Here is a 24,416-nt window from a genome sequence, read left to right on the forward strand (position 1 = left end):
TTGTAAGTTGTCATATAATTTATTAGTAAAATTGCACTTCAATCAGTGAGGATAAAAGCCAGCATCAACTTCCCACCTGGGACCCAACAGCTTCTTATACAGCATACAGAAGATATACAGAGTTGCAGTTGGACACAGACCTCCATGTAAACTACTAAACACTCCCAAGTCCACCCTACTGATGTGAGAAGAGCAACCTGTGGCCCAGCAGCTAATGTCATACTGTAATCATGGGGTGCTCCACCAAAAAGGGGTTGCTCCATGAACAATATCACCATAGTGCAATGTTATAGATCCTTAAAGCAAATTACATGGTTTATTGAGCTGGCCATCATGCAATATGACTCGTGGTTACTTGCAGACAAAAAAACAGTATTGTGCGCTACATAATATCATTATGTTCTGTTTGCTCTTCATTGATCTTCTGGTCTATGTTGCTATTGCATTTGCCTTGGCTTATTTACTAGGTCACTTAATCTACAATTAGAGCACAGGTGATAACACAATTATGACAGCCCTGTATCCAACTAAAACGGTATTTATTTATATAGAAAATCAGCTTTTGCTTGTTCATAATAACTTGCAAGTATGCAGCTGCCAATGATTGTGAACACATGCATGTACTTGCATGTACTTAAATGGTTGCAAAACCAAAGCTTATTTGCGTAGAAATATTCACATTTAGAGATGTATTCAAATATATAATTTTGTTGTATGAAATCAAAGTGGACTTGATGTGGCAGGGCAGTAAATCTTGTCTGAGACTGATCTGAGTTTGATGACATGTAGGGGGTGTGAAGCTTTAAATGATGTGCGATTGCATTGCGCTATAAACCGTCAATCCTTTGAGCTGTCTTTGTTTGTGTGCATTGTGTGCTTTTGTCGTTATGGTACAAACATATAATACTCCAGCAGCACTCTTTTTGTATAGCTGTACATCTCTAGACATTAATATTGTTACCTTATGTCTCTTAAAAGCTAGCGTTCAGTGAGATCTCACCATGTTTCTGCTTTACGTTCGTCTGTGGAAGAAATTCAATATGGCGGCCTCCAGCTGTTACCATGATGCCATCAAAACTGATGGATCCCTCTTAAAGTTTTTATAAAACTCCAGTTCAGGTGTATTTCATAACAAAACCACATGAGAAATACGGTACCAGAGTTAAACCGAGGCGTATCACAAGCTCACGTCGAATACAAATTCAAATGGCTTTTTTAAAAATGTTAATCCATTCCGTATCAGGCATACATTTCGGAATTGTAGACTGTTGCGATGTGGTATTTAGATATAGAGCCTGACCGTGTCTCTTACCAACCAAAGGGAAACTATGTTCAAATATCTTCAAATTAAGTAGGCCCTGTGAAATCTAATTGTTTTTTAATGTTCTGAAGAAAGGTCTGAAGTTTGTGTTTGTGAAGTTCCAAAAACTAAGAAAAATAACAATAAAGTCATTGGATACATCAAAAAGGGGGTACCCAATAAGATTTGAAGAAAAATGAAAATGATCATATCAAGCAAATGATAAAAGCCTAAGTTAGAACAACTGAAATTATATTAATAATAAAAGTGCACCAAAAAGATTATGTTATGGAGAATGGAAAAATAACCCAGGCGAAGAATCCCATGAAAAAAATACACAAAATTGGTGTCTAACTTGTATGAGAGCCTATCCCACATGATAATTCCCATTTGAATATTATTGTTCCATTGTTGAAGGGTCTCATTGAAGGAGATAAAGATATATTATCAGAACTGTATAGGGCAGTACAGTCCAGCTGATGTGAAGCTGCAGAACACGGGGACACGGATGATACATGTGCATGTCAATGGCAAATGTTCAGTGCATTACGTGTGGCTGTGTGTGGCATGCTTTTTTGTCCTTATCAAAATGTGCTTGTGCTCTCTAGTCTATCCTTGAAGAAATAAACTGCCATGAGCCGCAGATCACCAGGCTAAAAGAGAAAGCTCAGCTGCTGAGGGAAGGACAGTCCGCCAGCAAAAGCTTCATGCATACAGTGTCGCAGCTATCTTCTCAGTACCTAGTGCTAAACAATCTAACAAAGGTAAAGCTGTACTTTGTGTGCTTGCTGTCGCTATCTTTTCTGTTAATTAATTCAAGTTTTCTTGCATTATTTCCGTCAATAATTGCTATTGTCAAGGAACACCTCTTGCAGTGAAAAGAAAGTCATAACCATAAGTCCAATCACAAATAGTAATAGACAAAAGTACACAGATCTTAATTTGTATACATAACAATCAATACTTGTTATTACCTTCACGAATTGGTTAATAGCTTAGATTTTGTTTTTTATGTATAAAAAAATGTTTTGTTTTAGTTGTATACTAATTAAGAAGGTTGTCTCACTCACCAACCTCAACATCTAAAGCCTCACCACGAAGCATAACAACTCCAGACAAATTAAGTGTACCGTATATACAAATTCACTTTAGGAAAAAATGTCAAGAATGGATCGGATTGTCTCAGAACATCAGCAGTTTTCACAAGGACTTACTGAGCTTCAAGACTGGATCAATGACGCTGTTCACATGCTTCAGTCGTATAGCCACCCTACTGCTGACAAGAGTGTCTTGGACAGTAGGATGACCAAGTTGGAGGTAGGCATATCCTGCTCGTCCAGGACTTATGCTCAATAAAATAGTACAACGTGCTGTTCATATACTGTAGATAGATAGATGGGTGGATGAAGTCTCACAATGCAGAAAATAAAGATAGTAATTTAGTACGGTTTGCCAGGTCTTCCGCCCAACTGATTTACAACCTTCTGAACTGCTTCATTGATGGTTACAGTGAAGAAGTGGAATGGCCTACTCTAAAGCAACCTGTTAAAACCCTCACACCCAACTGAATATTTATTTTTGTTCTCATTCAAAATAAGAGGTACCCAAAAAGACATACTCCTTACAGTAGTTTGCTTACAGTTGCTAAGAGATGGAACCTTTCCCAGACTGATCTTGTAACAGATGCAAGGAACTATGTTTATTCTCTTCGGTTCCCTAAAGACAAGATACTGATGTGATCTGTTTTGTGTATCTATTTAAGATATTTACACCAGAAAACCACGCAGCATCTGTTAAAGTGCATTGCTACTGTGGTGAAGAATGTTAGCTATCAAATAATTACACTTTTAGCACCAGAGGACTGACTGTAGCTTTTCACATCAAATCAGTACATTGCCTCTGTGGTGAACAAAGTGTTAAGCTACAAAAAAATATACAAAATCAGAACAGCAAAAAATATATATTTTTTGTTATAAATATATACATATAAACAGAAATATGTGTAAGGACCTATTAACAGAACAGCTTCTGAAAAGAATACGTTTTAATTTCGAGATATATTTTGAGACGTGTACGTATATATTTAATTTTGATATTTTTTGGTGTGTTTTTTTGTTTTCGAAGCACTTTTTGGTCTGTTTCTAATTTTCTTTTATTGGATACCTGTTAATAGACACTCCTGACACAGAAGCAGGAGAAGGAAATACACATGAAGATGACATTAACTAGAGGAGAATCTGTCCAGAGAAACACATCCCCAGAAGGAGCACCTGCCATTCAGAATCTGCTGAAGGAGCTGAAAGATTCTTGGGCCGCCCTATTATCCGCTTGCATTCAGTGCAAAAGGTAGTATAGGTTTGGGGAAAAGGTTTATACTTGTGCTTCACAATGATGGTATTATAACCCTTTAATCAACACAAAACATCTGACATTTATACTGTGAATCTATATAACGGGCAAACCAGATCAGCACAACGTTAATAATGATTTGATGGAAGGGATTCCAAAGTGTTGCCTTTTGTCTTAATTACCTTAACCACCTTCATTTTTCTATATGATCCTCCTTCTTATATTAGGCCAAATTGTTGTTCTTTTTAATGTTTTTTTATTTTATATTCGCCCTACATCGTTTGAGCTCTACAGAATCTGCTGACGCTCTGCAAAATAAAATGTAATAAAATAATAATTTTCCAACCTTTGCTAGAGAAGGTAATAAAGATATGAGACTTTCCAAGTTTATGCGTATAGTATATTTACTCATATGTACCTTCTTTGATTTACATACACACAACTGGTATGAAATGCCCGTATCCTGCCCACAGATACCACTGTAATCATGTAAAACCTTCATGTTTCTTTAGGGAATGCTTAATATTAGAGTGAAGTCATGTGACGTAGGAGAGGGCATAGACAGTTTGAAAAGCTTTGTTGCTCAAACATAGAAACATATCTATAAGATAAAAATGACAGCCTTGCTTAGTTTTCTTGGCCTGACATTGTAGAGCACCTTTGCGTTGTCTAGTTTGAACAGCCCATTTATATTTAATTTTTGTCCTTTTCGTTAGCATTATTACAACAGTTAAACGTGTTATAACTTTTGCAACTTTATTTTTTGTATTTCTGATTTTCCTTAATACCATTCGGTGGTACGGTTGCCCTATACAGTCCATGTCTAACTATAATGTCCGCTTATCTTATCTTTTGCAGTCAACTTGAAGGTGCTCTGTCCAAATGGACAAGCTATCAGGATGATGTCTGTCAGTTTTCCGGCTGGATGGAGAAGGTGGAAGATAGACTCAATGACTCTGAGAGACAGTATCCAGAACTCAGGGACAAAATGACAGCTCAGAGCAAAGCAAAGGTACAGCAAATGTTTCATCCTGTTTTAAAAGACATTTCTTTTCAACCAGAGGAGAATTAAACACAAGAATAGTATTATTTACATCTTTGCTCTTTAAACTTTGAGGCGGACAGTTTACAAGGTTACAAGGTTTACAAGGTTATATGACCTCTAGATTAGGGCTGAAACAACTAATCGATAAAATCGATAATAATCGATAATGAAAATCGTTGTCAACAATTTTCATTATCGATTAATCGAAACGATTTTTATCGATTATAAAAATTATAATCCAACCTCAAACAGAGATCGGATTATAACACTAGAATCCAGATCCCCCGCAACGCTGCAGGGGACCTGGATTCCCCTCACTGCTTCTCTACCCGGCTCCCTGGTGTCTTGTGAACCTCCGTGGCTGACAGGAGGCAGAGTGGAGTATGGGAGGGGGGAGGAGGTAGAGTGGAGTATGGGAGGGGGGAGGAGGCAAAGTGATGTATGAGAGGGGGGAGGAGCCAAAGTGATGTATGGGAGGGGGAGGAGGCAGAGTGGTGTATGGGAGGGGGAGGAGCCAGAGTGGAGTATGGGAGGGGGCAGAGTGGTGTATGGGAGGGGGAGGAGCCAGAGTGGTGTATGAGAGGGGGAGGAGCCAGAGTGATGTATGGGAGGGGGAGGAGCCAGAGTGGTGTGTAGGAGGGGGAGGAGCCAGAATGGTGTATGGGTGAGTTATAGTGGTGTATGGGGGTATTATGAATTTCAGGGCATATAGGGGGTATAAGGCATATCGATATAAGGCATATCAGGGGGGCATAAAACATATCTGGGGGTAAAAGGTATATCAGGGGGCTCAGTGGCATATAGGGGGTATAAGGCATATCGATATTAGGCATATCAGGGGGGCATAAAACATATCTGGGGGTAAAAGGTATATCAGGGGGCTCAGTTGCATATCACTGGCATATAAGAGGTATAAGGCATATATGGGGGCAGAGTGGCAAGCTGGGGGTCAGATGTGCATAACCGGGGGCAGTTTGGTAAATAAAAAAAAATTTAAACAAGGCTTTTTTCTCATAGTTTTTATTAAATATGAAAAATAGTTAACATATGAATTAATATTTACTAATAACTTTGTATTAAAACCTAGTTTGAGAAACACTGTGTTTGGGTTCTTGTAGCTTTTATTATTATATCAGTAAAATAAGAAGGTGAATAGAGAGAGGCCATTGTGATAAAGAGATGAAAGTGTAAATTGTACGTTTTTTATTACATTATTTTAAATTGAAAAAAAAATTAATTTTTTTATCCGATTAATCGATTAATCGAAAAAATAATCGGCCAACTAATCGATTATTAAAATAATCGTTAGTTGCAGCCCTACTCTAGATTGTAAGCTCCTTTGAGCAGGGCCCTCCTCACCTGTTGTTTCTGTACGTCATATTGTTTTGTTACATACTACTTGTTATGTCCCGTCTACCCATTGTTCAGCGCTACAGGATTTGATGGCGTTATATAAAACAATAAATAATAATAATAATAGTGATTAAAACTAAAAAAATACAGAAAAAAAACACATTAACTGGGGCAGCCATCCTGATTTCCTATTCTTCTGATGAGCATAGTGATGTATTTCCATTTTCAAATAATTGGACTGTTACTGTAATGTGTTAAAAAAAACAACATTATTTGTACATGGGTAAAAAACTAAAAAAAACAATATTCAATTATATGTTCCTTTAAGCATAATATATTAAAATAAATGTACTTTTTTTTTTTATTCCCAGCTATTAAGTGAGGAAATTCTAAGTCATAGCAGCTTGCTGGAGACCATAGAGATGAAAGAATCCAGTATGACCGAACACTATGTCACCCAGCTTGAGCTGCAAGAACTCCAAGAACGCTACCGTTCCATCAAAGAAAAGGCAAAGGTACTCCAAATTGTAGTAAATTAATGTTTTGTTATATTATTTAAGAAACCTTCCAACAAGCTTTCAGGATTATAGGAAACACTTTGATTCAAGTGATATTAACAACTAAAGATTGTTTGATTGCATATTCATTGGAAAATATGGTAAACCTCTGACATTGTTATATGTACATTGTGCACATGTATAGGTAGACACTAGCATTATTCTTGGATAAATAAAGAGGTTATTATTGTTTAAAGGGAGATTTGTCATGCCAGTTGTGATTTTAACTCATGTACTTATACTATGAAGGACCAACTTCGCTGAGCTTCGTCTTAAAAGAAGGTTTAGGTCTCCCCTACAGACGGTATTTTTAAATCAGTGACATTTCTTAAAAGTCACCTCCTCTATTAAAGATAGAGGTCCAAATCAGCATTCTTGCAGAATTCTTGCCAAGGCTAGCTTTTCATAATGCAGAGTGCAGTTGATCTGTTGAAGATACAAACTCATTTTAGTAAATACATTTAGTAAATAAAAAAATACTAAATAACAGTTTACGTTTTGGTCTTGGCTTTTCCTAACAGGAAAATATTGTGAAAATGGATAAGTTAGTTATAGCCCACCAAGATTATCAGAAGGGGATTAAGGTTTTTGAAGATTGGTTGGAACAGGAAACTGAAAAGTTGGACAGCTTGACCCATCTTGATGGCGATACACAAATGCACGAAGCAACACTTCAGGATTTGCAGGTAAAAGACTGAATTCTCAATACACATCAGGTATGTCCGAGACATAAAAACGGAAGATAAACCAAAACCAGAGTTTTGGGGGAAAAATAAGACTCATTGGGTGATACTGAAAAGACAGCGTTAAAAATCATACATCTAGGTACACTTGATGTTCACTTATATCAGAATCTAACTACATAAATGAATTTGTGTTTTTTAACGTTTGAAAGTTACTCCTTCATTTTTGTTGTGTTGAAGAATAATGTAGCCTTTTCATTGACTGTTTTAGGAGCTACAGGTGCGCTGTGCAGAAGGTCAGGCCTTGCTTAACGCAGTGCTTCACATAAGAGAAGATGTTATACTATGGGGTGTCCCCCACACAGAAGACAGAGAACTTGAGACATTAAGGCACGACTGGCAAGTTTATCAGCAGCGGCTCGCAGAAACTAGAAGTCAGATCAACACTACCCTGAGCAGGCTGAAACTAATGGAACAGAAGTTCAAGAGGACAGATGAGTGGTTAACATCTGTTGAAGGAAAGGTTAACGTAAGAAAGGGGCGTCAGTCCGATAGATCAACAAAGGAGGTGCAACTACTCCAAATGAAGGTAATAGAATATTTTATTACAACATCCTATTTAGTTTTTATTAAGAAATAAGATGAAATTCTTATTATTAGTGGAAGTGAATCCCATGTAGTTACAAGATGTTGGAATATTACAAATTATTATTATTATTATTATCTTTTATTTATATAGCGCCAACAGTTTACGCAGCGCTTAATACAATACATATATTCAAGGGGTTTGACAAGACGAGAATTGACAGACTAAGACAAACCGATACATTAGGTGGAGAGAGCCCTGCTCGCAACAAATATCAGCTATTGTATAGAAAAGATACAGAGGTTCCAGTCTTCTTTTTTACAGTAATATGCGTATGCACTAACTAAAACATTGTTGGTAACCTACCATAGTAGTTCTCTAATCTTCGTGTTTTCAAGATCTGTCTGATTATACCTCCTCACTAATTTTATTCTCTACTGTTGTTAAATTACTGATTGTTGTTTTTGTACAGGAAATTAGGCATGCTAGCAGTGTACTATTCTGACACATAATTTATCCGTATTTAGTCATTTGATAATTTTTGCTAGTTAGTAAAGTATGTTGCTGAATGAAATTTACCTTTATATTAGTACATCAGAACATCAGAAGAAAAAAAATTTGGATTTTAAGTAATATGCATAGTTGTGTGTGCTTGATAAAGAACCAGTTGGGGAAATGATAAAACCAAGGAGTTCTCTTATTTTCTTGAATGCTAAGCTGTTAAAATGAACATTAGGAGAACATCACGTCACAGACTTGAATGACTTGATGACTGGCGTCCTATGTTGTTTGTTTAAGAAATGGCAGGACGAGGTCTTGGTGTACAAAGAGGAGGTGGAGGAAGTTGGCGCGTTGGCTCAGCAGGTGCTGGAGGAGAGTTGGAGCAGCAGTCGGATTGGGAGTCTAATCACACTGCTCACATCTCGTTACCAAGCAGTCCGATTACATATCCAGGTAAAGGCTTTCATTCCATGACATAACTGTAGTGACTATAGCGAGGTATGCAAGGGGTTTATAAAATATTCCCTAATAATGCTGTAAAGGACTATGTTATCCAAGATTTTAGGTTCTCCAATATAGCTGTCAGGCCTCAACAAAATTGCAGCAATTCAAATTCACCTTTTTCTGAGACAGCAGTCCTTGAAGATCATGTAGCTCAGCCATTCTCTACTTTATACGATTGAGTTAATATACAATTTATGTGTCCACTCACTACAGGAACAAATCCAGCATATTGAAGAAGAGCTCAGAAGCATGGATGAATCTGACCTGGCCATCAAGGCTTATGCAGAGTGGTGGGATGAGGCTCAAAAAAATTTGAAACATGTTATCAGTGATATTGGCGTGTTGGATAAATCTGCAACGGAAAAGAAAATGAAGAAGTTAGAAGTAAGTGTTTTGGGCAATGGCGTGACAATATTAAATATGTGGCTCAAGCATGTGTTGGTAGTAAATAGTATAATATATACAAGATCTTCTGCATTTTATTATACAACTATATTTTATCTTTTTAGGCTCTTTTAAGTGACATGGATATGGGACATAACCTCCTAAAATCAGCTCGTGAGAAGGGCGAAAAGGTTTTAAAGTATTTGGAAGGGCCTGAAGCTGACCAACTGGAAAAAGAGATACACAGCCACATGATAAAATTGGAAGAACTGGCAAGTTCAATAAGGAAGGAACACACAACCTTAGAAAAGGGAATCCATCTGGCAAAGGAATTCTCAGACAAGTACAAAGCCCAGGGCCAGTGGCTAGCAGAGTATCAGTCTCTCCTTCAAGCTGCAGTGGAACCAAAAACTGAGCTGTATGAAAAGAAAGCTCAGTTAGCCAAGTACAAGGTAACAAGAATGTACAAAGGGATTGTAAGAACTAAGGAAAATGCAGAATGGGTAATTTGTAAACGACTATGATCATAGGTTTGTCGTAAAGTTTGATTTACCCTTTTTGCAGGAATATATTGTTGGGTCCATTCACTCAAGAGAGAATTTGTGGGAAAGTTTCAAAACTCTGATATCAATCGCACTTTAGTAAACAGACCCCAGTGTGTTGTTTTATAACTGCTGGATTAAAACTTTTTAACAAACTGTAAAGACGTCATGATGCTCTCATATAGCTGTGATATGCATTCTTTGAGATTCTTTTTATGATGTGGCATTAATGAAGCAATGGTTTGGACAAGTCTGGTTTGGACATACTTTGGGCAAAGCTTGTTTTAAAATGTGAAAAGTTTGAGTACATAAAATAATGAAATACAAGTCGTAATAACGCAACATTGCCCAATTGTGTTTTCATATAGTCAATACAGCAGACAGTGTTTTCACGTGAGCCTTCTATCAAGCTGGTGAGCGAAAAAGGCGAATCTCTGCTTTCCTTCGCCCAGGATTCAACTGTGAGGGACAAGATTCAGAAGCTTCTAAAAGACTACCAAGAACTTTGCAGCTTGGCAAAGGTGAAAATATAATTGTGCCGTTTAGAATAAATCAAATAATGGCTGATTCGTCTGTTAATTAAAATGAAAGTGTATTGCTTGGGTAGGCATGTTGGCCTTGAGGTTTCTATCACACGACTGCTTTGACAGTTTGGTTATTCTACCATAGATGTAAGGAAAAGGGCAAGAAGTTAATCGATCAGCAGGTCCAGACTGGTTATTGTGCGCACCATACAAATGCATGTGTCATTAAATTATGGTGTTATACATCTTACATAAATGTATCATGTATTTTTCCTATAGAAATAGTAACAAAACAACAATAAAGCAAAAAGAAATATAACCTTGGCTGTGGGTAAACGGATTATTAATGATAAGGTGTTTTTTGACAATGAAAGACTATGACCTTAAATGGACTCCTATAACAACCTTCTGCAGAGATGATAGGGGTTCATATAAAAAGGCAACCAAACAAATATTGAATTTGTTATGAAACAATTTGAAAGTTAAATCTGTTTTCTACAAGTTTATTACTATTCAGTGACCAAAAGAAAAGGCTTGGATTTATGCACACGTGTATGTTCACAGCTCCCTATTGAATGATTTAATTGCTAACATCACTGTTGTATATATGTCAGATTTATTTTTGTCTATAATTTTGATTAGGCAAACGTTGCAGACTTGGATGAAAAGGTGAGGGAACATGAGATCTACAACTCCCAGCTGCAAGATGTGGAGAAATGGCTATTACATATGTCCACCAGACTAGTAACGCCTGACTTGATGGAAAGCAACAATTTGGAAACAGTGACACAACAGATGGCTAATCACAAGGTATTATAAATAGATGAAATCTGTAAAATAATGAAACTAATGAACTAATCAAAATACATGATTTTTGGAGTGTAAGGTAGGGCTTACATTGTTCTCCAAGGCTAGTCCTCTATAGAAGTTGTGCCAGTTAGAATTGCCCTTGTCCTGTGTATTCGGTGCACGGATGTCTTCCTCACTGGTGACATTCCTGCTGGTGAGACAAAAAGAAATCTCTTCTTGACACAATCGCCCAATGTTATTCTTTTTTTTAGAACAGTTGTTGAACTGCATCTCCCATGATTCACCTTTGACTATCTTTTCGCTGTCTGAGAATCGTTGAGGATGAGGTAGACAAGCAGATTTGTCCATTTAATGAACTGTGTGTCTTGACAGGCAATGATGGAGGAGATTGCTGCATTTGAAGAACGATTGGCTGATCTTAAAACAAAAGGAGAAAATTTGGTTCTCCACTGCGCTGAACATCTACAGGCAAAGTTTAAGCAGAGTGTACAAGCCCATTTGCAGGGGACCAGAGACAGTTACACCGCCATCTGTAGCACTGCACAACGAGTATGTATTACATGTTTAATTTATGCCTGTGAAAACAATATAAACATTTATATGTTTAGGAGGCCCTCAACCTCCATCATGAGGATCCAGTTATTAACCTACCTTGTATAATGCACCATCGGTATGACCTGCTGCCTTCTAGCACCGGGATATGACATGATTTCCTCTGATGTTTAATGGCAGAAGGGATCAAGTAACAGAGGTCGGAGCTCCCTTGAAGAGGACACATGCAGGTGGCCTGCCACAGCTCTCACAGTCTAGGCCTTGTGAACATAATGTGAACACAATGACCTTTGACGTACACTGTATAACACAGTGTTTGGAGCATGATTGTGACTCAGGTTTAACAATCCGTTTCATATGGAGCCTTACTTTTGTGATGATAATATTCATAAATTAGCAAAGAGGTTTTCTATCCATTTTGTTAGCATGCCTTCGACACATGCACCAGTTCATTTGACTCTCCGCTTTGACTGCAGGTATACCTCAGCTTGGAAAATGAACTCCAAAAACACGTTAGTCATCAAGACACGTTGCTGCAGTGCCAGGCTTGGTTTTCCACTGTTCAGCCAGAGATAAAAATCAGCTCTAAAGCGCCACTCACCCTCACTGAGGCGATGAAACAGGTGAGTATCTGACGCCGGATTAACTTCAAACACTTGCACACTGTTGTCATCAGGTGCTGCGGAAAAAGAAATAGCAACTGTAGGTCCGCAGTAAACCTATGCCTACCCAAATCTATAGGAATAAGTATTATAAATGCACAGGTAGCATTGTGTTTAAGCTGTGCCTGTCTGAGAGACACACACAGCCTAAATGCCGGTAAATGAGCTCCAGACAACCCGGCACCCAAGGGGGTGGGGCCTAAAGTAGGTGGAGTCACACAACACAGCATAACTCCACCTACCTTAGGCCACCTGGCAAGTATAAAAGTAATTTTTTTCTTTTCAAATTACTTTTCTCGTCTATCCTGATAATGACTATCTCTGCTTGCATTAGGAATTGCACATATGGACATGAAATATAATTTTTTGTTTACTAATTTGGAGTTGTATGTATACATGCAAACCTTCTTTGAGAAAGTGTTTTTTTTTTTACAATACCAATGCATTTGTTGAAACGCTGCCTATTATCATTTTACAGGTGAAACATTACAGAACTCTGCTGGAGCAGGCCAACACATACTTGGACCTATTGTGTACAACATGTGATTTATCAGATGCGGCTGTGAAGAATACAGCTATTGATATTCAGCAAACCAAACAGACAGTAAGCAATTTACTTGCTTAAACTGCATGCATATAAATGTGTATCATCTCAGGTAATCTTCTGGCTTTTTCTCCCCTGGTGTGCACACAAAGAAAAATAATCTGTTCGCAAAGTTTGATCAATTAGGTTTAAAGGGAAGCCATCATGGAACATGTGTTGGGTACATTAACAAATCAGTGTCATTTCATCTGGTTTGCAATTCCTCTAAGATTCTTGGGGTTATGCTTTCAAACTGCTGATCTAGAATGAAGTGTCTGTGCACTGTCCTAGAGACATACATTTAGTATGAGTTCTTCTGTTTCCAGATCGAGCAAAAGATGCTGGCAGCCCAGGGCCTGACTAACGGGTGGGAAGAAGTCAAACAAATTAAGGCTGAGCTCCAATCATACTTCCAGGAAGCTGATCAGCAGCTGCAGGCCATGAAGAGGAGACAGACCGAGCTGGAGATAAAGTTGGCCCAGAACATGGTATCACAGGTTAAGGTATGGTGATTTAAATAATAAAGCACCCTACATGAATTAGTCACTTCAACCTTATTTTAAAATATTAGATATTGCTTTGCAATTTATAGATATAGTATTTATGTTATATGCTGCTTTATTTTAGCTTAAATTATTAGTCTGAAAATTCTGCGCTTACATTTTTTTTACATTTTCCCTTTTCCTGAACTGTTTTATGTGTAGCTGTTGATGACCAATCTCTGTGACATTTCCCTGGTGCAACACCAAGTTAGGATGGCCTAACTACTATTAAGCTATCAGAATAAGGTGAAAACTTTAATCGTGTTTTTCCTCTATAATTTCTGAATTCCCTAGGAGTTCAATCAAAATCTTCAAACCAAGCAGGACAAGATTACACTATTTACTGAAAAGGTTAACAAACTGACAAATGGGCAGGAATCCCCTGAGCATGGAGAGATTGGACACCTGAGTAACCGCTGGCTGGACTTTTGCTTTCAAGCAAATAATCTACTGCTACAGAGGGAAGAGGATCTTCAGAGAACCAGGAATTATCACGAACGTTTAAGCGTAGTTGATGTTTTCCTTGAGAAGCTAACCACAGCTTGGGACAATTTAGCCAGGTAAATAAACACGCGTCCACAATTTGAAAGTGATAGTGTTGTAGAGAAGATTTTATATTTAAAGCTGAAGACAATCCCTGCTGATTTTATTATAAATCATGCTGTACTTAAGTTCTTTGTTTATTTTATCAGATCTGACACAGAGAGCACAGCTGCACATTTGGAAGCCTTAAAGACATTAGCATCTCTTCTGCAAGAGAGGAGGTTTGCCCTTGAGGACTTTAAGGATCAGAAACAAAAACTGATAGAACACCTGAATGCGGATGACAAGGAATTAGTCAGGGAGCAGACCAACCATTTTGAGGAACGTTGGAATCAACTACAAGAACTTGTTAAAAATAAAATTGTGACCTGTGTTTCCACATTGGAACAACTAAGTGTAGTCCATTCCCGACTGCAGGAATTGACTGAATGGGCTGAGGATCAGGAACCAAGCATTTCCGAGGCTTTGAATCAAAGCCCCCCACCGGAACTCGCTCAGAGCTTGCTTATGGATCATCTCACCATATGTAGTGAAGTGGAGGCCAAACAAATTTTGCTGAAATCTTTGATCAAAGATTCTGACAGGATTATGGCTAGCCTTGGTCTCAATGAAAGACAACAGCTTCAAAAAGCTCTAGCAGATTCACAAAAACACATAGACAGCCTTACTGACTTAGTCAACCAGAGGAAGAAACACCTAAATAAAGCCTTATCAGAAAGGTCACAGTTTCTCATGGCTACTTATCAAGCTTTAAAACAAATTCACGAACTTGAAAAGAAAATTATGTTTCGGGAGTATATATGCTTACTGCCAGATGATGTGAGCAAACAGCTTCGAGGATGCAGAAATGTTCAAGCAAGTCTGGAGGCCTATCAAAATGACTTTAACCATCTGTTGAACCAGGGCAGAGAACTGATGAAGGAAGCCACAGAGCAAGAGAAAAATGAAGTGATGGGCAAACTACAAGAACTTCAAATTGTGTACGAGAGTGCGCTGCAGAAATGCAGTCAAAGGCTCATCGAACTTGAGAAGAGTATGGTTTCAAGGAAGTACTTTAAGGAGGATTTAGATAAAGCATGTCATTGGGTGAAGCAGGCAGATGTGCTAACATTCCCAGAAATTAATTTGATGAACGACGATTCAGAACTTTATTGTCAGGTGTCCAAATATCAGCAAATACTTGAGCAGGCCTCAGAATATGAAAATCTTCTACTTTCTCTGCAAAGAAATGGCCAAGAGATCCTTCTTTCCCTCAACAAATTTGAACATTCTTATCTGGAGGAAAAACTGAACACCTTACCACAGCAATGCCATTACGTTGTTTCATTAGCCAAAGAAAAACTTGCCAAGGTCCAGGAAGCCATCCATATTCGTAAAGAGTATACCTCGTTGATCGAGTTGACAAGCAAGGCTCTAAAAGAACTAGAAGACCACTTTTCACTCATGAACAAAATGCCATCTTGTCTGTTGGCTAAAGAAGTTTTGTCATTGAAGCAAGAGTACACGTCTATCCTAAATGAAGTAGGAAACCTGGGCACAGCCATTAATGAACTGAATCAGAAAAAGGAAATTTTCCGAAGCACTGGTCAGCCGTGGCTTCCAGAGGAAATGTCACAGCTTTTATGCCAATATCAAAAGTTAAAAAGGGCTGTAGAACAGAAAATCAGACAGCTCGAGGACACTGCAAATGCATATCACAAATATGATGATCTTTGTTCAAAGTTAAATATTAAAATAGAGACTTTGAGTAAGGAACTGGATCAAGTTAACGAGGAAACACTTCCAGCAGAAGACAAGTTGAAAAGTTATCGTACATTGGCAGCCAGTCTTCAGGATACAGCTACTCTTTTGAGACGGGTAACTGATAATTTAGAAGAGCTTTCCTCCAGGCTTGACTCTTCTGTTTATGAGAAAGCGGAATTACAAATTCAAAAATGGCATGAAAAATTAAAGTCTTGGAATGTGGTAATGAAGGAGAGAATGGGGGAATGCGAGAACAGATTAATACAGAGTATAGATTTTCAAATAGAAATTTGCCGTACTCTGGAGTGGCTAAGGCAAATGAAGGTAGAACTTAATGAACCTATATCATTGGATGGGAAACTCGAAAGCCTCCAAGAGGAGATTAGGAAGCTGCAATTACAACAAGAGGAAATTGTGTCATGCCTCAGAATAATGAATGCTCTGAGCATTAGGGAAAAACAGAAGTATCTGAAAGCTAAAGAACTTGTCCCTACTGACCTGGAAAACAGCCTGGCTGAACTCTCTGAACTTGACCGGGAAGTCCAGGAAGCAGTCAGTGTAAAGCAAGTATGTATTTTATTTTAATGACTTATAAACCGCTATTAAACAATTAGAGCTGATGCCTTTAATGTGGCTTAGTTTGTGAATTTAAACCAAGTGACTCAACAAAATAATTTTTGGCAATTTGTTGCATTACATTTACTTAAAACCAGCAGGTTCCATAGGGGACAATGGAAAACATGACATTTAAATTGATATTAAACAGAATTTGCATTAACATTAACACACGTATATACATTCTGGTACAAAAGTGAAAAAATTACCCTGCATTATGTATTAGGAAATGCTTTCTATAATTGTATAGGGGGCTGTACTGGGGATGAAGGGACAGCCCTGGCACTTTAAGGCCAGCAGCCGACTGATGACATAAATGCAGCCGATGTGCAGGCGCCCACTACGTTGCACACTGCAGCCAACCAAAGTGGTTATTACTATTGATCACATACTGTATGAAACATAGTAATTTAGGTAGAAAAAAGAACTCAGTCCATCAACTTCCACCCTTCTATCTATCCTTCCTGCTTTTGATCCAAAAGGATGCAAAAAAAACAAACAATTAAGCTTCTTCACTCTAAAAGGCAATCAGATTTCTCCATGGATCAAGAAGCTCTTAAATATAAATATTATGTTCTCTCATTTATAGCACTGTATGTTCTGCTTTAAAAAAAATATCCAGACCCTTTTTGAAGGCATCCATTGTATTTGATAGGACAACTACAGATGTCAAGCTCACAGGCCTGCCATCTGCACTATTTAATAAGCATGAATTTACTTTTGTAGACCACCCTAAATAAAGTGTACGTTGCCACTCATCGATACTATCAAGCTGTGCAGTCTGCCTCAGATTGGGTGGAAGATGCCTTAGAGTTACTAAAGCAATCTGAAAATGGTGTCGATATTGAAATTTCTGAAGAGAACTTGAAGGAGTACGGTGAGTTTTTTAGTACCCAGAACAAATTTAATGGCCTCATGGAGGAGCTCCATGTCCTGATGTCTGAACTGGAGCCCTACGTCCACAAATCTGGACTGGATCAGATGAAGCAAACGGTAACATCTTTAAAGGCGAAAGGGAAAGAGGCAAAGGACCAAGTGCAATCCCGGATTGAGTTGCTGAAAAGGTATGAAACTTTAACACTACTGATAGCATAAAACTTTGTAATAGGGTGTTGCCATATTTTCATCCTGGGACTTAATTATCCCCAAGAATCATTGAGAGCACCAGTGCTATTTGAAGAAGACATGTAGTTAAGGACGCCCTGGTTTATGTTTTCCATGTTTCATTCAGTTATTGACAGGGCTGATGGATACACAGCCAAGAAATCACACAACTCAATACAAAATCAATGTCTTGTGTGAGAGAGTCATGGAGTGTAAATGCACTTTTCAACCTCTCGTGAGGCTCATCAATAAAGGTGCAGCTGCTTTCTCATAGCCTCAGCGCTAACCAAAAGTAACCTGCTGTGGCAGGCCGGGTAATAGCACACTTTTATATATATAATAGCCTAACTTTTAATTGTGTTTAATTATTTATTCCAAACAATACAGTTTGGGTTAACGTTCCTTCTATAGTATTTCCAGTCTAATTATTGTTGACCATGTTTTGGTTCTATAGATGCACAGTTCACTGGAATTTATACCAAGAGGATAGACACCAGGTTATCGTGTCTCTGAATGAAGCAGAAAAGAAGCTATCTAAATTCTCAGTGGCCAGAGATGCTTCATGTCATAAAGCTGAAGAGAAACTTTTGGCCCACAAGGTAAGAGGACAGCCACAACTACTAGAAACTTAAAGTTCTCAGATGAAGAATAAACTATGCATTGTGCAGGTCCTGTTAAAAACGTGTTCACGGTAGCAAGGGTTGGTTACTTGATAATGTATAATGGCCTCCCCTAGATTAAGATTTTATTCTCCCCACAAGTAGCCTGTAGCATACTGTTTATTAGTCAAACCCCTTTGGGGCATTTATTATCCTCATACCCAGTCTGTCAGACTTCCTTTAAAAAATGTTTCAGTCCCCACAGAAACAACTAAAAATAAACAAAACCACAAAGTGAATATAAATGTGCAAATAAATACAAAATATCATATTACTCCCCTACTGCACTGCTGCTCCCAAAGTACTCCTTGGCTACCACTTTAAACCATACTCCTCCACATGGGGCGCAAATACATAAGGGGAAAACAAAACAAAGATAGTGTAATATAGTATGGAGCAATATGTGGTGTATATAGAATGAATTCCACTCACAAACGTGGATGATAATCAGGCCTTTTAGTGGACATTAATTTCCGTCTGATTGGTAAAAAAACGTCTTCTTCGGTGTAGCATACACACAGGTGACAAAGTCAATCAATCATAAGTAGAAAATCCTCTTTATTATCTAAATTATAAATAAAACCACTTTATGCGCAGTATCCACAATCGCATAAAGTGACTTAGTGTATTACACTCACATACAAAAGGCACAACATGTGCAAAAACGAGCCCGAAATCTACAAAACGTCCCTATGCTGCAATTGGTTATGTCCTGGTCCAGCCAGCTGCAGAAATACTAGCTGGTGGTAAGCATTATTTTTTTTTTAAATTAAGGTTTAAATTTTGTCTTTAATATGCAAAAGAAAAAAAAAAGATCTCGTCTAGAGCAATAAGTCTTATATCCTTTTCATTTCGCAGTCTCTTGTATCCTTGGTAAACTCTTTTCATGAGAAGATCACAGCACTAGAGGAAAAAGCTTCTGTGATGGAGAAGCTGGGGAATAATGCCAGCAAGGCCGCCATAAGTAAATCAATGACCACAGTGTGGCAGAGATGGATGCGGCTTCGCACCACAGCCCGAGAACAGGAGAAGATACTAGAGGAGGCCGTGCAGGAATGGAAAGAGCTCGGTGAAAAGGTACAGTCACTTTGATTGCAGGCTGTATGCATGGATCTAAATGAGGAGCACCCCATAAATGTGTATTTTTGTTTACATAGTTATATATAGATGTTCGGGGGAAAACAGACACAAAAAAACAGCTGTTTTTTACCCAGGCTGGGGAGGCAAACATCCGCTGTGACAACACTGAATAAAAAATAAAAAACACCATACCCACAACAAACATTTTTTTCTAATTAATATAAACCACAATCTTGCATAAGCCACCGATCATGGAGGGAAGTGGGGATCCTTGCCGCCAGTGCGCACCGGGAAGAGGGTGACGCACACCAAAACTCATCCTTTTATTCAAACGTGGCAGAAGCCACTGACCGATACTTGAAGTGGGGCATCCAATATGGCTGCCCCCACGATATTGCTGGTGGTCTTACCAATTATATATAAAAAGGCAGTATAACTTTCTCATCATGTACACTAATTGCACTTTCAATACAAGATAAAAATGAACTAGCTTTGGTAGAGATTGTGCACTGTAGGAAATTCTATTTTTGACAAGCACTCCAAGATCCTTCTCCATGGAGCATTTCACGAAAAAAACAACCATTCAGTACATAGTTTAGCGTCTTTTTTCTTCTCTAAATGCATAATGTTGGTCTTTTCCTATGGTGAAATATATCGGCTACCTAACAACCTATTTTGTCTAAATCACTCTGCAGTGTGATAACATGGTGTGTTACAATACAGCGTTACTAAGCCTACATCTATCAGGCATAACACAAGCCATCTCTTTTCTTCTACACCACTACACTCCAAGCTTAACTTTGATTCCTATCAACCCTCTGATATCATACTCACACACTCCTACATTACAATCTAAGCAGTCTCGCATCCATTCCATAGGTAGCTCCAACTTGGCATCCACCTTCCATTCTGCCAGTCCTTCCTCTTTTCTATAATCTACTACTGAATCATTTTATCCTCCTATGCGTCTGTAGTTTCGGAATATTAAAATGGCTATTTCACAATCATAATGGGTCATCTGTAAATTTGCTTTTTACTCTTAACTAACAAGTGCATTTTTGTCAGTTATTGGTTGGCCTCATAGGTGTTCATTTCTTGTGGACTGAAATTTATACTTGTACAGGTTCAGAAGTCGACTTTAGCCATTGATCAACTTCAAGAACGTCTTCCAGAAAGTTCTGCGGAAAAGGCATCAAAGATAGAGCTGGCTGAGTTATTGGAGAGCCATGAAACCTTTAATAAAGAGCTAGAGCAAGAGCTGGCTGTGGTGGCCCTACTAAGGCAGGATGCTCTGAATCGGATCCTGAGAGATGTGGACATCGAGTCCTCTGCTTCCCCAGAAGATTTGCCAGTAATGCAAGAAATGAAGGCAATGCAAGACAGATTTGCAAAGTAAGACTGTCATGTCACTCTATCAATACCTACTGTATCACCTACATACATAGTATCATCATGTAATTGTGTCCATTTACACTTTTAAAGAATTAGGTCATTTGGATAAATGGATGATATACACTAATCAAATTATTTTAAGCACAATAAAAATGAAGTCTAATTTTGGTTTACAACAATTCACTTTTTAAGCATGCGTCGGAAAGTAAAGAAAAGCAAAAAGCTTGTAGAACAGGAGCTGAAGGAGCGAGAGGATGTTGAAAAAGAATTAAATTCAATAAAGGCCTGGATAAAGGACACCAAAGATGCTTTATCAAGTCCTGCCACTGAAGAAGGCGTACATTTGGAAGAATTGCAGGTACAGCACAAACCATGAAAAAGCAAATTAGTAGGTCGACCTTCAAACGTCAATTGAATAAAATATCCAAAGCATGTCACAATTTCAGTTTAATCTTATTTAGTTGAACATGAGGTCCCAAAGCCAAGACAAATGCCTAGATCCACTATGATGACAGGTATCTACAGTGCAAAACTGAAAAGCCCCAACTCAATACAACTTAGTTCAATTGTAGTTCCTTAGAAGCTTAATATCTAGGTTTTAGGGTGATAGTTCATCTATTTGTAGTTTAACTAAACTTCTGATCTTGGATATCTTTAAGCAATGTCATCACCTTTAAACCTTTGGTTTAATATTGACTATGATATTTGTTTATGATCATTAAAAATCTCATATATATTGAATACGACATTGAATAACCGTTCTGCTATTCTCCAAGGTTCTCTATGACAAATGTAATGTGCTGCGGCAGAAGGTGGAAAGGTTGTCCGAAGCACAACAGAACAAATACCTGGAGATGTATAACATTTTGCCTTCAGAGCTCTCTCTCCTGTTTGCTGAGGTGGCCTTTGCTCTTGGAAACATTAATGAGGAGGTAAGACCTAAGACAGTCAGAAATTATTAAGACTTGCCACTATTTGATAGATTGAAGGATATAACGTAATAGTGACATTGTCCTTTAAAGTCCAGTCAGAAGTTTATATTCTAATGTTACCCACTAATACTATAAAGATAACGACTACTTTATCATCATAGCAATGAAATAGACCATTGTGTTATCACAGCTTTTGTCCCTTAAGTGAACAAATGTGGCTGATTTAAAATGATTGCATGAATGCCGAGTGTACTAATGCATTGCCACGATGGCTACTCGCTGGCTATGATGTACTGTAAATATGTTGGTTCTTATGTAAATATTATATACATTATTAAAAACCAGTATGGCCTTGGAATGAATTCTTCACAACACCTGGGCAGAAGTCTACATATAGAATGTAACAATGATTCTGATTTTCTCTGTTCCACAATCTAGATCCAGATGAAGCAGAAAGAAGCCCTGCAAAATCAAACACTCCAACAGGAATTTAATCAGCAGATCAATGGGATTGGAGACAAACTAGAGAATATTTTATCAAAACTAAAGGAAAAGACAAATAATATTCCCCAAGCCAGAAAAGACCACATGGTAAGTAATATTTGACATAGATGGCACTTTGACCATACAGCTATTTATAAACTATAGATCTCATGGAAGCTGTAGTTCCAATAACTAAATTATTTTGATATTTGTTAAATAAAATATTAGGCAAAGATTAGATTATCTTTCAAAGTACATTTTTACTCCCAGCTTTAGTTAGTAAAATGATCCAAGTGACTTGTACATTAGAATCTAAGCAGACAGACTATCATCCATCGCACAGGCAGCTCCAATTTGACAATAAACCCATGAGTTTGGTCGTCAACTAATCTTCACCTGACACTTCCAGTCTGACACCTCCAGTTTTGTTTTTTGCTTTTTAATAAAAATGCATCTAAACAACAAATTTCTCATTATTAAAATACTAACTCTATATATCTTTGTTCTCTCATAATTCAGATCTTGTGCGAACAGTTAGACAACTGTAACATAAAACTGGTAGAACTGGATGCTGCCGTGCAAGATTTTGCTGAACAGAATCGCTTACTGGCCAGGCAGCTGCTTGACAAAATTGGGAAAATAACTGAAATTCAACAGCAAGCCAGCAGAGAGGCAGAGTACAAAGCAGGCAAACTCAAACAGGTACAGTACCGCTGGCCAGGCCCGGACTGATAACTGCCAGACAGGCTACTGGCGAGGCTGCTGACCCCAAACCAGAATATTGCACTAGTTTTTTCTGTTAGATGATATTTTTCAAAAAAGCATATCCTTTACTTTTAAAATATAATGAATAGACGTTTATAACTGGCCTTGCATTCAACGACAACCCAGTTGAGTTTATTAAATCCACATCTTACATCCTGATTATACTATAATAGTAACTTTAAATGGGGAGATAACTTAACATATGTTGGTGAACAGTAATTTTTAGACAGCAAAAAACATATAGCGAACCATGGGAGATGCAGGTCAGCCGGATAATTATCTACTAGGTTCCCTTGCTCTAAACAAGGTTCACAGGGTAACTTGTGGTGGTAACCACTGTTTGTTGCATGGAGGGAGGGCATCTAAAGCTAAGTGGTCCCCACACCCCCATAACTAACACAAACACTAACACATTTACATAAAGATACGCACCATCACTCTAACACACAAAAACACAGTCACGTAACACATAGACACATTCACCCAATCACTTACCTTGCCTGGAGCTATATAATTGATTACGGTTGTTTCTATTACGTTAGATTTTTATATATAAATATTTTTGAGAAAGGAATTACCTTATGGGAGTGTGGTTGATTCATATACAGTGTAGGCACTTTAGAACACTTTATGTGGAAACAAATCAGCATTTCCTGTAAACAAATCCATCTATCATACTTTTTATATGAATCATTCTAATTCTCTTCTTCAGTTATCTCTCTCTGTTTTGTAGGATTTCTAGTGTAAACCTGTTTGTGAATCTGTGTATTATTACCACTTGGTTTTCTAGGGTGTACCTAATTGGACCTAATGTACCTTCACAAGGGTGAAGGTAAATTAGAAGATGAGGCAGGTGTTTATTTGAGTTAATGACTTATTGATTTATTTATTTTGCTTCCACGTTCCACTTTTCATTTCTTTACAGGCCATGGTACATCTGGAAGAATACAATGAGATGCTGGAGTCCATACTAAGATGGATAGACAAAGCAAAGATTTTAGCCAATGGCCATATCACCTGGAGCTCAGCAAGCCAGCTTCGGGACCAGTCCATGACATACAAGGTCAGTGAATGTTCATGGTTGATATATTTTTTATGTGCAAACCATAATAAAAGCTGGCAATTTAAATACAATTTTCTGTTCCCTGCAATTTCCATTGATTGCATCTTCTGTTGTTAGAATTTCCGGTAACTGGCAGTGCTGATGTTACCAATATTGTTTGCACATATATCTTCACAAGATATAAACACCAAAATATGACCAAGGGGATATCTACACATATGAAGTTTTTATATAAAATACCAAAAAAATGTAAATGTTGAAAATTGCATATAAATAAATTATAATAATTGGAATACTAATTGTTTTGTTACCAGGCTATGTTGGAGGAATCAAGAGATATCCACAGCGATCTGGATTCTATGAATGAGAAGACAGATCATCTGGCAATTGTGTATTATACCGAAGAGATGTCCCGGCAAGTGTCAGAACTTGGACGGCAGACTGAAGAGCTACAGCACGTACTTAAACATCGTCTGCAGAACCTCCAGGATGCAGCTAAGGTAGGAACAGCTGGAGACCTGCAGACTTTGGTCAAGTCCTAATAGGCGTAAGATATTTCT

At 37.9% G+C, this 24,416-nt stretch overlaps 1 protein-coding gene across 1 annotated transcript in view; it reads left to right on the forward strand.

The window, feature by feature from the left end:
* The window catches only part of LOC149289873 (nesprin-1-like), a 129,969-nt gene that overhangs the window by 33,675 nt on the left and 71,878 nt on the right, over positions 1 to 24,416 (forward strand). Inside the window, exons 41-68 of the mRNA XM_089490176.1 lie at positions 1,909 to 2,064; positions 2,453 to 2,617; positions 3,474 to 3,646; positions 4,508 to 4,661; positions 6,419 to 6,562; positions 7,126 to 7,290; positions 7,559 to 7,876; positions 8,672 to 8,827; positions 9,092 to 9,262; positions 9,388 to 9,714; positions 10,173 to 10,325; positions 10,971 to 11,138; positions 11,511 to 11,687; positions 12,167 to 12,313; positions 12,831 to 12,956; positions 13,262 to 13,438; positions 13,772 to 14,037; positions 14,170 to 16,330; positions 17,105 to 17,442; positions 17,937 to 18,081; positions 19,000 to 19,218; positions 20,345 to 20,613; positions 20,806 to 20,971; positions 21,390 to 21,545; positions 21,984 to 22,136; positions 22,548 to 22,730; positions 23,719 to 23,856; positions 24,171 to 24,356. Coding sequence (XP_089346302.1) covers positions 1,909 to 2,064; positions 2,453 to 2,617; positions 3,474 to 3,646; positions 4,508 to 4,661; positions 6,419 to 6,562; positions 7,126 to 7,290; positions 7,559 to 7,876; positions 8,672 to 8,827; positions 9,092 to 9,262; positions 9,388 to 9,714; positions 10,173 to 10,325; positions 10,971 to 11,138; positions 11,511 to 11,687; positions 12,167 to 12,313; positions 12,831 to 12,956; positions 13,262 to 13,438; positions 13,772 to 14,037; positions 14,170 to 16,330; positions 17,105 to 17,442; positions 17,937 to 18,081; positions 19,000 to 19,218; positions 20,345 to 20,613; positions 20,806 to 20,971; positions 21,390 to 21,545; positions 21,984 to 22,136; positions 22,548 to 22,730; positions 23,719 to 23,856; positions 24,171 to 24,356 — 7,257 coding nt within the window. The remainder of the gene's footprint in view (positions 1 to 1,908; positions 2,065 to 2,452; positions 2,618 to 3,473; positions 3,647 to 4,507; positions 4,662 to 6,418; positions 6,563 to 7,125; positions 7,291 to 7,558; positions 7,877 to 8,671; positions 8,828 to 9,091; positions 9,263 to 9,387; positions 9,715 to 10,172; positions 10,326 to 10,970; positions 11,139 to 11,510; positions 11,688 to 12,166; positions 12,314 to 12,830; positions 12,957 to 13,261; positions 13,439 to 13,771; positions 14,038 to 14,169; positions 16,331 to 17,104; positions 17,443 to 17,936; positions 18,082 to 18,999; positions 19,219 to 20,344; positions 20,614 to 20,805; positions 20,972 to 21,389; positions 21,546 to 21,983; positions 22,137 to 22,547; positions 22,731 to 23,718; positions 23,857 to 24,170; positions 24,357 to 24,416) is intronic.

This window comes from Sceloporus occidentalis, unplaced genomic scaffold (assembly GCF_023333645.1).
Source record: "Sceloporus occidentalis isolate IW3139 unplaced genomic scaffold, rSceOcc1.0.p SCAF_42, whole genome shotgun sequence".
Taxonomy (NCBI): Eukaryota; Metazoa; Chordata; class Lepidosauria; order Squamata; family Phrynosomatidae; genus Sceloporus; species Sceloporus occidentalis.